Below are 16,312 nucleotides of genomic sequence, written 5' to 3' on the forward strand. Positions count from 1 at the left end.
TGTGCTTCACTCTCTGTAAGGTGAATCTACATATATCTCGAGGTAAGTGTGGATATGTATGCCACAGAGAATGTGTCTTTTTCTTTGTGAAATGCTCTGTAATTGTGTGTATATTCCTGTCTCAGTACCTTTTAGCGATGTCTATCCCCAAGTCAGTGTGAGTGTGTGCACATGTCTGTAACCCTGAGTCAGTGAGTGTGTGTGTGTTAGAGCAAGTGTTTGTGTGAGTGGGTGTGTATGTGTGTGAGTGGGTGGGTGTGTGTGTGTGTGTGTCTGAGAGAGTGGGTGTCTGTATGTGAAAGAGTGTGTGTGTGTGAGAGAGAGTGTGTGTGTGTGTGTGTGAGAGAGAGAGTGGATATGTGTGTGTGTATGAGAGTGAATGTGTGAATGGGTGTGTGTGTGTCTCTGAGAGAGTGTGTGTGTGAAAGAGTGTGTGTGTGTGAGAGAGAGAGTGGGTGTGCATGTGTGTGAGAGAGAGTGGGTCTCTGTATGTGAAAGAGTATGTGTGTGAGAGAGAGAGAGTGGGTGTGTGTGTGTGAGAGAGTGTATGTGTGAGTGGGTGTGTGTCTGAGAGAGAGTGGGTGTGTGTATGCGAGAGAGTGGGTGTGTGTATGTGTGTGTGAGTGTATGTGTGAGTGAGTGTGTGTGTGTGGGTGCGTGTGTCACTGAGTCGGTGTGATTGTAAAACAGAAAATGCTGGAGAAATTCAGCAGGTCTGGCAGCATCTGTGGAGAGAGAGAGAGAAACTGAGTGAATGTTTTGAGTTCAGTGGCAAGTCTTCAGAAGGAGAATCTGAAAAACAGATCAGAAGAAGGCATGCTGGACTTGAAACCCTCATTCTGCCTCTCTCTCTCTCCACAGATGCTGCCAGACCTGCTGAGTTTCTGCAGCACTTCCTGTTTTTATTTCAGATTTCCAGCCCCTGGTGTGTGCTTTGTTTTATTTAAAAGTGAGAGTAACTGGTTGTACCTCTGTGAGTGTGCATGTCTCCCTGTGTTTATCTGTCTGCACATGGCCTGCATATGTCTGCACTTTTATCCATGATCCTGCCTTCCTGTTTCCAGTTCCTCACACGCTGCCTTTGCCCAGTCTCCGATGCCAGAAAGAGTTGGTTTTTATTTGAGTGAGGAAGTCTGGCCCTAGACCCTGCCGCGGGAGGAAGGCATGGTGGAACACCTCTTGAACTTACTAATAATGCGGAGAGCAGATTTGAGCCTGATGTGCTGTACAATGACAGCACTAATCCCATCTGACACTCCACAGATGGAATCTAGACAATTCCCTCTCCTCCCCTCCTGACCACCAAACACTGGAATTTTTTTGCTGCTTTCGTGCTTCAGTTATTAAGCGATGTCTGGGGATGCAGTGATAATTGTGTTTGTTTAAAACAATTTGAAGGTATTTGCAGCAGGGGCCAGGGTATGGAATTTATCAGAATTAAAAAGTCAAGCAGTGAGTAAAGTGGGAGGGGACTTCAGTCTGCACACACACTGTGAGTCTCTTTAATTGCAAGAACTTGCTTTGAATGAGATGAATCATTTTGTTTGTCTTGTTACTAAATGGTTTATTCTTTAAAGAGCCAGGGGGAAGGTGCGAGTGCAAACTCACAGTTAAACCGTTCAGTATAGCCAGGTTATTTCTGACATAAATATATTCCAGTAATGTTGTTTTCTTCTGCTCCCAGAGCTTAGATTTGTATTGCAGCTTTGGAAAACCTTCACCCTGTCTCCTTCTGGTATCATGTTAGATCACACTGTTCTCCTCCCCCCCTCACTGATTAACTTTGTGTGGAAATCCAGCCAATTTGAAATGCCTGCAATTTAATACACCTTTTATAATACCTGCCTCCATTTAAATTGTGTTAAATTGAGGGGGTTTATTTATTTTTTTCTTCATTATTTTGTTTGTTATGCTCCATCTCAGGGTGGAAGTACATTTTGGATTTAGCGTTAAGGTTCATTCTCTGTCTCGGGTGAAGGTAATAGTTACTGTAGGCTAACCAGACCATACGGCTGCTCCCTCGGGTGGAGAGAGAGACAATTGGGTGTGGTTTAATGGTAGGGTCACCAGGCGAGGGGAGAGGTTGAGGGGACTCCCTCATGGCAACCTCAGCCGGTGCGGGAATTGACCCCACACTTTTATGAAACCATGAGGGGCGTGGATAGGGTGGATAGCCAAGGTCTTTTCCCTGAGGTAGGGGAATCCCAAACTAGAGGGGAGAGGGGAAAGATTTAAAAGGGACCTAATGGGCAGAATGATGGCTCAGTGGTTAGCACTGCAGCCTCACAGCACCAGGGACCCAGGTTCAATCCCAGCCTCAGGCGACTGTTTGTGTGGAGTTTGCACATTCTTCCCATATCTGCATGGGTTTCCTCTGGATACTCCAGTTTCCACCCACAGTCCAAAGAGTTGGAGGTTAGGGTGGATTGACCATGCTAAATTGCCCCTAGTGGTCAGGAATGTGCAGACTAGGTGCATTAGTCAGGGATAAATGTAGAGTAACAGGATAGGGGAGAATAGGTTTGGGTGGGAGACTCTTCAGAGGGATCAGTGTGGACTTGTAGGGTCGAAGGGTCTGTTTCCACACTATGGATTCTAGGGTGGTACGTGTATGGAATGAGCTGCCAGAGGAAGTGGTGGAGGCTGGTACAATTACAGCTTTTAAAAGGCATCTGGATGGGTATATGAATAGGAAGAGTTTGGAGGGATATGGTCCAAAGGCTGGCAAATGGGACTAGATCAATTTAGGATATCTGGACAAGTTGGACTGAAGGGTCTATTTCCATGCTGTCCATCTCTATGACTCTATGGTGTCACTCTATGGTTTAAATCACCTGAGCTAATTGATCCCATAATGCAACTGAGCTGATTGATCAGATGACTCAGGCACAGATATGAATGGACACTTTGCTGTAATGTGCACATGTTCCAGCAGTATCTTCCTTTATAATTGAACATGGTCTGGGTATCACTGGGGAAATCAGCATTTGTTGTCCCGTTTCTTGTCTTGCTCGGCCATTTCAGAGGGCAGTTAAGAGTCAACCACATTTCTGTCACAGGGAGGCCAGATCAGGTGAGGATGACAGATTTCCCTCCCTAAGGGACATTAGTGAATCAGATAGTAATTGATGTCAATTGATGGTAATCTCATGGTCACCATTAAGTTATATTTCAGCCACTTGAGCTTAAATTCAAAACTAAAAAACAATGAACTGTGGACACTGAAGATCAGAAACAAAAACAAAGTGTTGGAGAAGCTCAGCAGGTCTGGCAGCAACTGTGGAGAGAGAAACAGTGTTTTGAGTTCAATGACCCTTCCTCAGAAAAAACAAAACTGGGGAAAGGGTGGTATTTATGCTGATGAGGGGGAGGGTGGGGGGTCAGGTGTATGTGTGTGTGTGTGTGTGTGTGTGTGTGTGTGTGTGTGTGTGTGTGTGTGTGTGTGTGTGTGTTGTGTGTGTGCGCGTGTGTGTGTTGTGTGTGTGCGTGTGCGTGTGTGTGTTTGTGTGTGTGTTGTGTGTGCGCGCGCGTGTGTTGCGCATGTGTGTGTTGTGTGTGTGTGTGTTGTGTGTGCACGTGTGTGTTTTGTGTGTGTGTGTGTGTGTATGTGTACACAATACATGGAGATGGGGTCCAGAGAGAGAAAAGGGATAGACAAACAAAGAGATAGGTGATTTTAAGCTGAGAGAGAGAGAAAGATAAGCACTCATGAGAGGTGTAAATATTTGAAACAGAGAATGTTTGGAAATTGTTAAACTCAGAGTTGAGTCCTGATGTCTGTAAGGCACCTGGACAGAAGGTGGGGTGTGGTTTCCCCCGACTTGTGCTGGGACTCACTGAAACCCTGCAGCAGAGACAGGGATGTTGGCTGGGCAGCACAGTGGGCTGTTAGAGTGGCAGGCACCTGGAAGCTCGGGGTCTTTTTTACAGACAGAGAGGAGGACACATCGTCACGTGCCATCTCCCCAGTGTAGAGCAGACCACACTGAGAGAAGCAGTAAAGTTGATTTTTCTATCTGTTAATTTTCCCATCCTGGTGTCAGTCTATCCCCAGTTATTTTCAGTTCTGATGAAGGGTCATTGAAGCGTTAGCCAGCGATCTGAAACAAAAACAGAAAGTACTGGAGAAACTCAGCAGGTCTACAGCTCCTCTCCACAGACCTACTGAGCTTCTCTAGCAATTTCTGTTTTTGCTTTAAGTCCAAGTCCGGGTGGGATTTTGACTGATATCTGTGGATCGTTAGCCCAGGCCTCTCTTTATTACAACACCCAGAACAAATGTTTGTATTATCAGTCCCCCTTCCTTGTCATTCTGTAGCTCCAAGAAGTTACTGATACACATGAAGTGTCTATTACATTCTTCATGGAGAGTGAAGTCTGGTCATTAACAGTGTAAGTACCCTGGTAATGATGGGATAATTTTAATGATTGGTGATCAACCTCTCTGACCCAGAATGTTAACAAATTATAAACTTGGAGACTCATTTCTATAGGTTGAGAAGTGTCACCAACTTTTAAAAATGTTGAACTTTAGATGTTTTTTTGCTAATTTTGCATCCCTTTCGAGTCATAGAGTCATAGAGATGTACAGCACAGAAACAGACCCTTTGGTCCACCCCGTCCATGCTGACCAGATATCCCACTGCAATCTAGTCCCACCTGCCAGCACCCGGCCCATATCCCTCCAAACCCTTCCTATTTATATATCCATCCAAATGCCTCTTAAATGTTGCAATTGTAACAGCCTACACCCCTTCCTCTGGCAGCTCATTCCATACACATACCACCCTCTGAGTGAAAAGGTTGCCCCTTAGGTCTCTTTTATATCTTTCCCCCTCTCACCCTAAATCTATGCCCTCTAGTTCTGCACTCCCCAACCCCAGGGAAAAGACTTTGTCTATTTATCCTATCCATGTCCCTCATAATTTTGTAAACCTCTATAAGGTCACCCCTCAGCCTCCGACGCTCCAGGGAAAACAGCCCCAGCTGTTCGGCCTCTCCCTGTAGCTCAGATCTTCCAACCCTGGCAACATCCTTGTAAATCTTTTCTGAACCCTTTCAAGTTTCACAACATCTTTCCGATAGAATTGCACGCAATATTCCAACAGTGGTATAACCAATGTCCTGTACAGCCACAACATGACCTCCCAACTCCTGTACTCAATACTCTGACCGATAAAGGAAAGCCCTTTATGAATCTATCTTTCGTTCTGTTTATATCTCTTTCTGACTTGAAATCACCCAATTAACATCTCTGTCCTTCCTGTTCCCCTTTCAATCTTTTTAATGCTGCTGTCATTACAAAGCTGGGAGAGGTGTTGAACTTTGAAAGCAGAACACATGTTCTCAACTTTAATAATTTTCAACCCGAGATCGATAGATTACTGTCAGACAAGGATATTGAGGGATTTTGGAGACAAGACAGAGTTAAGATACAGATCAGCTGTCAACGACTGTGAGAATTAGGAGCAGGAATATGCCATTTAGCCCTTCTGGGCTAGTCCGCTGTTTTGTCAGACCACCGCTGACTTATTTCAATTTTTTGAAAACCTGTCAATTCCAAATCACTCTGACTTGGCCTTGAGTTGTACGCAGTGACCTAATCTTTAGTGTTAAGTATATTAAAGCTTGAAATAGTCTTTTTTTAATCAGGAAATGAATCAAAGGTAAAGCCGCCACAGTCTGACTGGATCAAGGATTGCTGTTGCACTACAGAGAATGACTGGTAGTGCTTTAACCTGAGGGTCACTGTGCCTCAGGTGAGGGGAGAGGTGGAGAAGGTGGTGAGCACAGCCGGTGGTGGGAATTGAACCCACCCTGTTGGCATCACTCACTGGCCATCCAAGCTAACCTCCCTCCAAGTACTCATGGGGAAAAGGCAGGAAAGTGGAGGTGAGGCTTATCAGATCAGTGACTGGTGGAGCAGACTGGAGGGGATCAATTACTGTAACATCTTATAGTCTTATCACAATGACTCACTGTGTTAAAGCAGTGGATCCTCATGTTGCCTCTGGTTCTTACGCTGATGGCTTCAGCTTTGTCAGCTCCCGGGAGAACAATCCCAGACACAATGTGTTGGTGTTATAGAGTCATAGAGGTATACAGTACGAAAACAGGCCCTTCGGCCCAACTGGCCCATGCTATCCATTTGTTACAATTTAAACTAGTCCCATTTGCCTGTGTTTGGTCCCTTCATACCCATCCCATCCGTTGACCTGTCTAAATCTTTTTAAAATGATGACATTGTACTTTCCCCTCTGTGTGAAAAAATTACCACTCTGGACCCTTTTGTACCTCTCCCCTCTGACCTTATATATCTTATGCACGGCTCTCATGATTTTATAAACCTCTATAAGGTCACCCTCAGGTTCCTAAGTTCCAGGGAAAAGAGTCCCAGCCTGTTCAACTTCTCCATATAACACAAATCTTGCCAGCCAGCTAGCATCCTAGTAAATCTTCTCCGCACTGTCTCTAGTTAGATATCAGTTTTCTAGGCTGTAATGTCCCTGAGTTGTGAGTTCATGGAATGCCCTGCCAGTAACAGTGGTGGACTCTCCCTCTTTATGGTCATTCAAGCGGGCATTGGATAAGCATATGGAGGTTATTGGGCTAGTGTAGGTTAGGTAGGCTTCGGTTGGCGCAACATCGAGGGCCGAAGGGCCTGTACTGCGCTGTATTTTTCTATGTTCTATGTTCTATGAAGGAAGAGGATGTCCCAACAGTTTGTGGTCTTCTCTCTACTCCAGCGTCCCTTCAAAAACTGACAAATGCTGTCATATTTCTAACCAACTATTATCTTTTCAATTTGGTCTTTACCAACTTAACCTGATCAACCACAATCTCACTGAATGGGAGAGCAGACGTGATGGGCTGAATGGTCTACTTCTCTTACATTGTCCTCGAACACATGGTCAAACATCTCCAAGCACCTGGACTCGGAGGTACACCAGGAGATATTGGGGCCAGTGATCAGATCCTTGGTGAACAAGGGCAGCTTCAGGAACACAGGAACAGGAGGAGGCCATTCAGCCCATTGGGTCTGCTCTGCCACTCCATACGTTCATGGGTGGTCAAACTCTTCGATGCCTTTTCCTCTGCCCGCCTTGCCCTCCATTGGGAGTCTCCTGCTAATAATTTAAAGATCATTTTGATGGACAGAGAGAGGAATGGATCAAGACATTTCGGGGGAGATTGAACCCCAGCTGTCATTGGTAGGACAATGGAATCTGCGAATGCTCAAGATATCAGGGTTGGGGGAGCACCGAGAGCTGTCAGGGGTAGGGTTGTGAGACAGGGGGAGTTTGCAGAGATAAGGAGGTGAGATGGTCACTGGGAGGAGTATATTCATCAATAACATTGACTGGTTCATTCACAAACACTCAGGACAATAAATGCGAGTTGCTGTGGACGACACCCTCATCCAAAGAATTAAATTGAAAAAATCTTTCTTGCTCACTGTGTTGCCTCACCTTGAGGCATGTTGACCCTCAGGTGAAAACACCACCAGTTATCTCTCTCTGTCTCCAATGAAAGAGCAGCTTCATTGTATTGAAGCACCTTTTCACTCAAGAGCAGCACATTTATCCCCAGTGTATACCACAAATAGATTGTTAATCCATTGTTTAACCGGGCCCACCACCCTACCATAGCACTCTATCTCTGCATTAACCATGGCCAGTCCACCTAGCCTGCACACTATAGGATAATTTCCCCTGGCAAACGTGAGGACTGCAGATGCTGGAGATCAGAGTCAAGATCAGAGTGGCGCTGGAAAAGCACAGCAGGTCAGGCAGCATCCTGCTCCTCAGATACTGCCTGACCTGCTGTGCTTTTCCAGCACCACTCTAATCTTGACGATAATTTCCCGTGGCCAACCCACCCCAGCTCGCCCATCTTTGGACTGTGGGAGGAAACTGGAACACCTGGAGGAAGCCCACGCAGACACGGGGAGAATGTGCAAACTCCACACAGACAGTCGCCCGAGGCTGGAATTGAACCCAGGTGTGAGGCAGCAGTGCTAAGCTCTGAGCCACCGTGCCGTGGCCATTAGATATATTGCCATTTATAATGTAAAAGAAGCTTTGGGCAGGATATGCTGGTGTGAAGCTGATGCACCTGATGGGGAAGTAGGTGCTATCTTCAGAGAAGGTGAAGAGTTATGGTGTGACAGTGAAGTTTAGCTTTTTGATGAAGAGTTGTTTGTGAGGGATGGTTCCACTCGCTGCTCACTTTTCCGAGGTGCCTTTACAATCTCCTGGCTGGGTCGGAAAACCGAGTTTCCCCAGACCCCCACGAGTTGTAAATGGTACCAGTCACCTCCTCCCTTGCTGACAGGGTCATTGATCAATAGAGAGACTTGCCAAATCAAAACTGCTGCCAATTTCTCTTTTTTAAAACTCCTTATCTTTTCAGTTTGATGTCACATTAACAAATGGAGGAAATTTTTCCGCCAGGAAGTGAAGGGTAATAATTTATGATGAAAGGATTTACAAACTCTGGATGCCTGCATCAATAAAGAAAAGATTAAATTAAATGATTTGTTTGTGTAAAATCTAAGCTATTATTTGAAGATAAGAATATAAGTGTACAAGGAAACCATTAAAACAATTCATCTTAATTAATTGGATCTTGCAGACAAATTAGTTGATATCACATTCTGTCATTTCACAGCGATCATTTCCATGTTTCTGTTAGTGGCCGATATAAGCTCTTTGGAGAGATCTCCCATGCTCTGCTGTTCCATTTGGTTCCACCATGGCCATTGCTGAAAATCAGATCATACAGAAGAAGGCCTTTCAGCCCATTGAATGGCCTAGCCATCTGGTTCCCCTCAGCCTTGGATGGACACGAGCATCTAGTACTGGTCTCACTGGGAAAACCATGAATGAACTAGGGAAGCAAAGTTCAGCTCAGTCTAGGTCACCCGATGATTTGGAAGTAAGGGTGAGGATTCTACTGCTGATGGGAGCCAGCCTATCACAGAATTGTTACCGTGCAGTATGAGACCATTTGACCCATCATGCCAGGACTGGCTGTATTATCTAGCACCAATCTGCCTTTTCCCATTTCCCTGCACACTACTATTGAGCAAAACAAACTCCATCCCACTTGAATACCTGAATTGAAGCTGCCTCCAGCACATTCCCAGACCAGCCAGGTTTACAAAGAATATTATGATTAATTTGATTACAGCTACTGGGAAACAATTATCAAGCACAAGCATTGAACTCTACCATGAAAACTCTAACCTCCTTATTAATGCCCTGCACACACACACACACACACACACACACACACACACACTCTCTGTTACACACACTCACAAACAATCTCTCTGTCACACACACACACTCAGCTCCTCTATTCTTTCTGCCAATGGGAAAATCTGCCATTTCACCATTATATTCCATCTGCCAAGATCTTACCCATGAATCTGAACTGTCTATATCCTTCTGCAGACTCTTTATGGCATCCTCACCACTTAACCTTCTAGTTATTATTGTGCTGTGGAAAGATGAACCAGTTTTCTTTGACTGCAGAGAACAGAGAGACAGCTCCTGTGCTGGTAGAGATCTGATCAACTCTCTCTGTATCTTGTTCCCAGCCCCAGGCTGCTCAGTTATCTGAGAATCGTTCAAACAGCTATTGGCAAGCAAAAGGCTTCTGTTGTTGATAACTTGTCTCTAGTCCATAGACCAATCTACTTCTCGGTGGTAACCACAGCCACTTCTACGCACAACCCCTCAGCTGCAATTCATAGTGGAAAGGCCTAGTGATATTATTGCTGGACTGTTAACCCAGATATCTGGGTAATGTCCAGGGGACCTGGGTTTGAATCACTCCATGGCAGATGGTGGAATTTAAATTCAATAAAAATTTGGATTACCATGAATCCATTGGTGATTGTTGGAAAAACCCATCGGGTTCACTAATGTCCTTTAGGGAAGGAAAGTGCCATCCTTACCTGGTCTAGCCTACATGTGACTCCAGACCCACAGCACGGTGGCTCAGTGGTAAACACTGCTGCCTCACAGCGCCAGGGATCCGGGTTCGATTCCAGCCTTGGGTGACTGTCTGTGTGGAGTTTGCACGTTCTCCCCGTAGCTGCGTGGTTTCCTCCCACAATCCAAAGATGTGCAGGTTAGGGTGGATTGGCCATGCCAAAACACCTATAGTGTCCAGGGATGTGTAGGTTAGGGGCATTAGTCAGGGGTAAATGTAGGAGAATGGGTCTGGGTGGGTTACTCTTCGGAGGGTTAGTGTGTGGACCTGTTGGGCTGATGGGCCTGTTTCCACATTATAGGGATTCTAAAGAAAGATTCAATGTGGTTGACTCTTAACCGCCCTCTGGGCAATTAGGGATGGGTAATAAATGCCAGCCTAGACAGAGACACCCTCACCCCCCGAATGAATAAAAAAAACCTCAAACCTGCCTTTCCACCTGTTTCTCAAAAGTGGCTAAAGTAGGTTCCCTCTCCTCATCCAAGTCATGACTGTATATTGCATTGTAGCTCAGTTGACTGGATAGCTGGTTTGCGATGCCAACAGTGTTGATTTAATTCCTGCACCAGCTAAGGTCACCATGACGGACTCTCCTTCTCAACCTCTCCCCTTGCCTGAGGTGTGGGATCCCCCTCTGCTTATACCACCTCCTCTCTCTCTGTCTCTCTCTCTCTCTCGCTCTCTCTCTCTCTCTCTCTCTCTCTCTCTGTCTGTCTGTCTGTCTCTCTCTCTCTAGTGAGAGATCTGCCCTGTTGGATTATAGTGACTTTACCGAATGTTAATAACTGTGGGTCCAGCACTGATCCCACTGGTTAGGGGTTGTCATCCTGGAAATGCCCCACTTATGACGATTCTCTCTATGAGTGAGTCAATTGCCCTTTAAAGGGAATATATGACACCGGGGGCAATACAACATCATGGGCTCTTAGTTATGAAGTAGCTAACTGCGTGGCACCTTACCAAGTGCCTCTTTGTGCCCTTACTTTGTGGTTTGCTTTACCTGCTGCCACTTGATGTTGGCGTATTTCGGGTGGGGAGGAGTTGGCATCCCCCACTGACCCTGTCTCTCTCTCTCTCTCTCTCTGCAGATGGTGCTGATGGTGACGATGACCCCACCTGCTCGTGGCCCCCTTCGTCTCCGTCCAGCAAGGACCACGCCTCACCCAACCCCGGGGACGCGGGAGACTTTGGGGAGGAGGAGGGGGTGCCCGGGCTGCCGTACCCTTGCCAATTCTGCGAGAAGTCCTTCAGTCGCCTCGGCTACCTGAAGCATCACGAGCAGAGCCACAGCGACAAGCTGCCCTTCAAGTGCACCTTCTGCAGCCGCTTGTTCAAACACAAGCGAAGCCGTGACCGCCACGTTAAGCTGCACACCGGCGACAAGAAGTACCACTGCAGCGAATGCGACGCGGCGTTCTCCCGCAGTGACCACCTCAAGATCCACCTGAAGACCCACACCTCTGCCAAACCCTACAAGTGCGCCATCTGTCGCCGGGGCTTCCTGACCTCCAGCTCGCTGTACGGGCACATGCAGGTCCACGACAAGGCCAAGGAGAGCGGGCAGGCGCTCTCGCGCCTGGACGACTGGAGGCTGCACGACTCCCAGAAGTGCAGCCAATGCGAGGAGGGCTTCGACCGGCCCGAGGAGCTGCAGAAACACATCGCCGACTGCCACCCAGAGTGCTCGCCCAGCGAGGACCGGGAGAGCTGCCAGTGCCCCTACTGCCCGGACCTCTTCCCGGAGGAGAGAGGTCTCCTGGCTCACCTGGAGCGGGCACATGCCCGGGGCAAGGCCGGGTCCTGTTGCGGGGCCTGCTCGGAGCGCCCCCTGTCGGCGGGAGGACCCTGCCCCAACCCCGACGGCCCGCGGCCCCCTTCGGAGCCTGGTAACCGCAGCAACAGCCCGTCCACGGTGACGGTGGTGGGCTACACCTCGGTGTCCAGCACCACGCCCGATTCTAACCTCTCGGCGGACAGCTCGTCTGCTCCGGACCACTCCCTGCAGCCCGGGAGGGGCCGCACCAAGAGGCGGGAGCTCCAGCCCCCAGTGGACGGGACCGGGGGCCCGGCCCTGAAGAGGCCAAGAGCCAGCTACAGCTGCCCCCACTGCCACAGGCAGGTCTTCGGAAGCCTGTCGGGCCTGGTGGCGCACCTGAAGAGTGCCCACGCCGAGCAGCCGGAGCAGCCTCATCCCTGCCAACTCTGCCTGGAGGTGCTGCCGTCCCTCTACAACCTCAACGAGCACCTCCAGCAGAGCCACGAGGGTCTCCAGGACTCCCCTCCCCTCGCCAGCACCACCCCGGCCCTGCTCTACCAGTGCAACTTCTGTCCCCAGGCCCTCAGCGATATCAATGGGCTGCAGGAGCACATCCGCTGTGCGCACAGCTACGGCAGTTTGCTGACCAAGGACAGTAATGCCTTCTTCTGCCCGCACTGCCTGATGGGATTCCTGACCGAGGCCTCGCTCGATGAGCACATCCAGCAGGTCCACTCTGAGCCTGGCGCGGCCCGCTTTGACTCCCCACTGCTGACCAGCTCCAAGGAGGCCGTGGTGGAGGTCTTCTCCTGCTCCTACTGCACCAACTCGCCCATCTTCAGCAACGTCCACAAGCTCCAGAAGCACGTCAAGGACAACCACAAGAACATCCCCCTGGCCCTCAGCCACAACAACCACCACCTGCACCACCTCCACCACCTCCACCACCTCCACCATGGCAGCAAACGCTCCAGCCGCGCTACCAGCCCCCTCTCGCCCCTGAGTACCGAGCAGTCCTTGGCCAAGGGGCCTCAGGGTGCAGCGGGCACCGCCCCCTCGCAGCCCGCCGGCGAGTACTGCTGCAACCAGTGCCCGGGGACGTTCACCACCTTCGACAGCTTCCAGGCCCACCTGAAGACTCACGCGGGCGCCGCCAAGGCTGCAGTGTGCCCCCAGTGCCACAAGGAGGTGCCATCCCAGGAGGCCCTGCTGAAGCACGTCACCGTGCACTTCATGATCACCTCAACCTACTACGTGTGCGAGAGCTGTGACAAGCAATTCACCGCCGTGGAGGACCTCCACAAGCACCTGCTGGAGATGCACACCTTCGTGTTCTTCCGCTGCACGCTGTGCCAGGAGGTCTTTGACTCCAAGGTGTCCGTGCAGCTCCACCTGGCCGTCAAGCACAGCAATGAGAACAAGGTGTTCCGCTGCACTTCCTGCGACTGGGACTTCCGTACCGAGACCGAGCTCCAGCTCCATGTCAGGCACCACCACCTGGAGCACCAGGGCAAGGCCCACAAGTGCATCTTCTGTGGCGAGGCCTTTGACACCGAGGTGGAGCTGCAGTGCCACGTGACCAGCCACAGCAAGAAGTACAACTGCAAGTTCTGCAGCAAGGCCTTCCATGCCATCATCCTGCTGGAGAAACACCTGAGAGAGAAGCACTGCGTATTTGAGGGCCAGGCCTCAGACTGTGGAGCTAACGGCTCCGGCGAGCAGGCCCACAAGGATGAGGCAGAGCTGCGGCAGCTCCTGGCCAACCACCAGGAGGCGCACAACAGCCACGAGGGCAGCGAGGAGGACGTGGACGGGGCGGAGACCATGTACGCCTGCGATATCTGCGGCGCAGCCTACACCATGGACTCACTGCTGCAGAACCACCAGCTCCGGGACCACAACATCCGGCCGGGAGAGAGCGCCATCGTCAAGAAGAAGGCCGAGCTCATCAGGGGCAACTACAAGTGCAACATCTGTTCCAGAACCTTCTTCTCGGAGGCCGGGCTCCGTGAGCACACCCAGACCCACCTGGGCCCGGTGAAGCACTACATGTGCCCGATCTGCGGTGAACGCTTCCCCTCCCTCCTGACCCTAACCGAGCACAAGGTCACCCACAGCAAGAGTCTGGACACGGGCACGTGCCGCATCTGTAAGTTGCCCCTCAAGTGCGAGGAGGAATTCCTGGAGCACTGCCAGATGCACCCGAACCTGCAGAACTCGCTAACTGGCTTCCGCTGTGTGGTCTGCATGCAGACGGTCACCTCAACCCTGGAGCTGAAGATCCATGGCACCTTCCACATGCAGAAGACGGGCACTTGCCCCAACCCCCAGCCTGCCCCTCGCGGCCTGCCCCTGCAGAAGCTCTACAAGTGCGCCTCGTGCCTGAAGGAGTTCCATTCCAAGCAGGACCTGGTCAAGCTGGACATCAACGGGCTGCCGTACGGACTCTGCGCCCACTGCGTCAACGGCACCAAGCTCGCCAGCCCGACGGTGGGCACCACCAGCCTCAACGGCACCCAGCAGGTCTCGGAGCAGAGCCCCGGCAACGGCAAGGGTGGGCCGGCCAAGAGCCGCTGCCTGAACTGCAACGTGAAGTTCGAATCCGACAGTGAACTCCACAACCATGTCCGCACCGTCCACGCCGAGCCAAGTCCTGACAGTAACCATCACCTGAAAACGCCTCAGGTCTCGCCAATGCCCAAAGGCAGCTCCCCACAACCAGAGGAGGTAATGACACATCAAATCCCCACACCACACCCCCCCCCCCAAGGGCGCAGGGACCGGGGTGGGGGCACTCTTTGCTTGCTGCTAGGGTCAGGGTTGGCAGGGCATGGGGGTGGATGGCATTAGCAGCCCAATGGAGGATTCCCCATCAGGTTTTTTGTATTTCTTGAAATATGCGAGATAGCATCTGCATCGGTGTGTACCCTCGCACTGATGGAAGGGTGTGAGATGGCGGGAGATTACAGAGCTCTGGGATGCAGTGGGATCTGGGTGTCCTTGTACACGAAGCACAGAAGGTTAGTCCGCAGGTACAGCAGGAAAGCTCACACAATGGTACAGCTCATTGTGAGGGGTGTCGAAAACCCGAATGGGGAGGTGGATGTGGAATGGATGATCCCCCTTGTGGGACAGTCTGGAACAAGAGGGCAGAGAGAGAAAGCGTCAGGAGATAGGTTCAGGACTGAGATGAATGATTTGGATGTGAATATGTGAACATGGTTAGTAAGTTTGCAGATGGCACCAGAATAGGTGGCACAGTGGACAGTGAAGAAGGTTACCTCAGAGTACAACAGGGTATTGACCAGATGGGCCAATGGGCAGGGGAATGCTTAAAAAAAAAGTTTAATTTAGATCAATTCAACTCAATTCAATTCAATTTTGGAAAGGCAATTAAGGGCAGGACTTATACACTTAATGGTAAGGTCCTGGGCAGTGTTGCTGAATAAAGAGACCTTGGAGTGCAGGTTCCTTGGAAGTTGATTCACAGGTAGATAGGATAGTGAAGAAGGTGTTTAGCACACTTGCCTTCATTAGTCAGAACATCAAGTATAGAAGTTGGGGGGGGATGTTGCTGTTGTACAGGACATTGGTTAGGCCACTTTTGGAATACTGTGAGCAATTCCAGTCTCCATCCTTTGAGGGACATAGATAAGGTGAATAGACAAGGTTCTTTTTTCCCCCAGGGTAGGGGACTTCAAAACTAGAGGGGCATAGGTTTAAGGTGAGAGGGGAAAGATATAAAAGAGACCTAAGGGGCAATGTTTTCACACAGAGGGTGGTGTGTGTATGGAATGAGCTGCCAGAGGATGTGGTGGAGGCTGGTACAATTGCAACATTTAAAAGGCATTTGGATGGGTAAATTAATAGGAAGGGTTTGGAGGGATACGGGCCAGGTGCTGGCAAATGGGACTTGATTTGTTTCAGATATCTGGTCGGCATGGAGGAGTTGAACTTCAGTTTTTTACACGGATTGTTAATGTATAAAGTGAATATTTTTGGTCCCAACACTGACCCCTGCGGAACTCCACTAGTTCTGCCATCCTGAAAAAGACCCCTCTATCCCAACTCTCTGCCTTCTGCCAGTCAGCCCATCCCCTAGCCAGGCCAGTACCTAGCCCCTAACATCATGGGCTCTTGTCTTATTTAGTAGCCTCCTGTGTGACACCTTGTCAGAGGCCTTCTGGAAATTCAAGTAGATCACGTCCACTGGCGCTCCTTTGTCTAACTTGCTCACTAACTCCACAAAGAATTCGAACAGATTTGTCAGACATGACCACTCCTTGATAAACCTGTGGTAGCTCAGCCCTATTTTACTGTGTACCGTGATTCCAAATACTCAATAATCTCATCCTTAACAATGGACTGTAAATCCGCATCAACCACTGAGGTCAGGCTAACCGGCCTGTAGTTTCCTGTCTTCTGACACACTCCCTTCATAAACAGCAGTGTTACATGACTCACTTACAACCTATTGTTGTAAAAACCCAATCTGGGTCACTAATACCCTTTAGGGAGGGAAATCTGCCATCCTTACCCAGTCTGGCCTACATG

General features: G+C 49.7%; 1 protein-coding gene across 5 annotated transcripts in view; it reads left to right on the forward strand.

The window, feature by feature from the left end:
* The window catches only part of LOC132815121 (zinc finger protein 521), a 480,095-nt gene that overhangs the window by 180,120 nt on the left and 283,663 nt on the right, over window positions 1–16,312 (forward strand). For all 5 annotated transcript variants that reach the window (XM_060823910.1, XM_060823905.1, XM_060823908.1 and 2 more), the window contains one exon: window positions 11,091–14,485. In XM_060823910.1, the coding sequence (XP_060679893.1) occupies window positions 11,531–14,485 (2,955 nt within the window). In that variant the 5' untranslated portion in view covers window positions 11,091–11,530. The remainder of the gene's footprint in view (window positions 1–11,090; window positions 14,486–16,312) is intronic.

This window comes from Hemiscyllium ocellatum, chromosome 4, assembly GCF_020745735.1.
Source record: "Hemiscyllium ocellatum isolate sHemOce1 chromosome 4, sHemOce1.pat.X.cur, whole genome shotgun sequence".
Classification (NCBI taxonomy): domain Eukaryota; kingdom Metazoa; phylum Chordata; class Chondrichthyes; order Orectolobiformes; family Hemiscylliidae; genus Hemiscyllium; species Hemiscyllium ocellatum.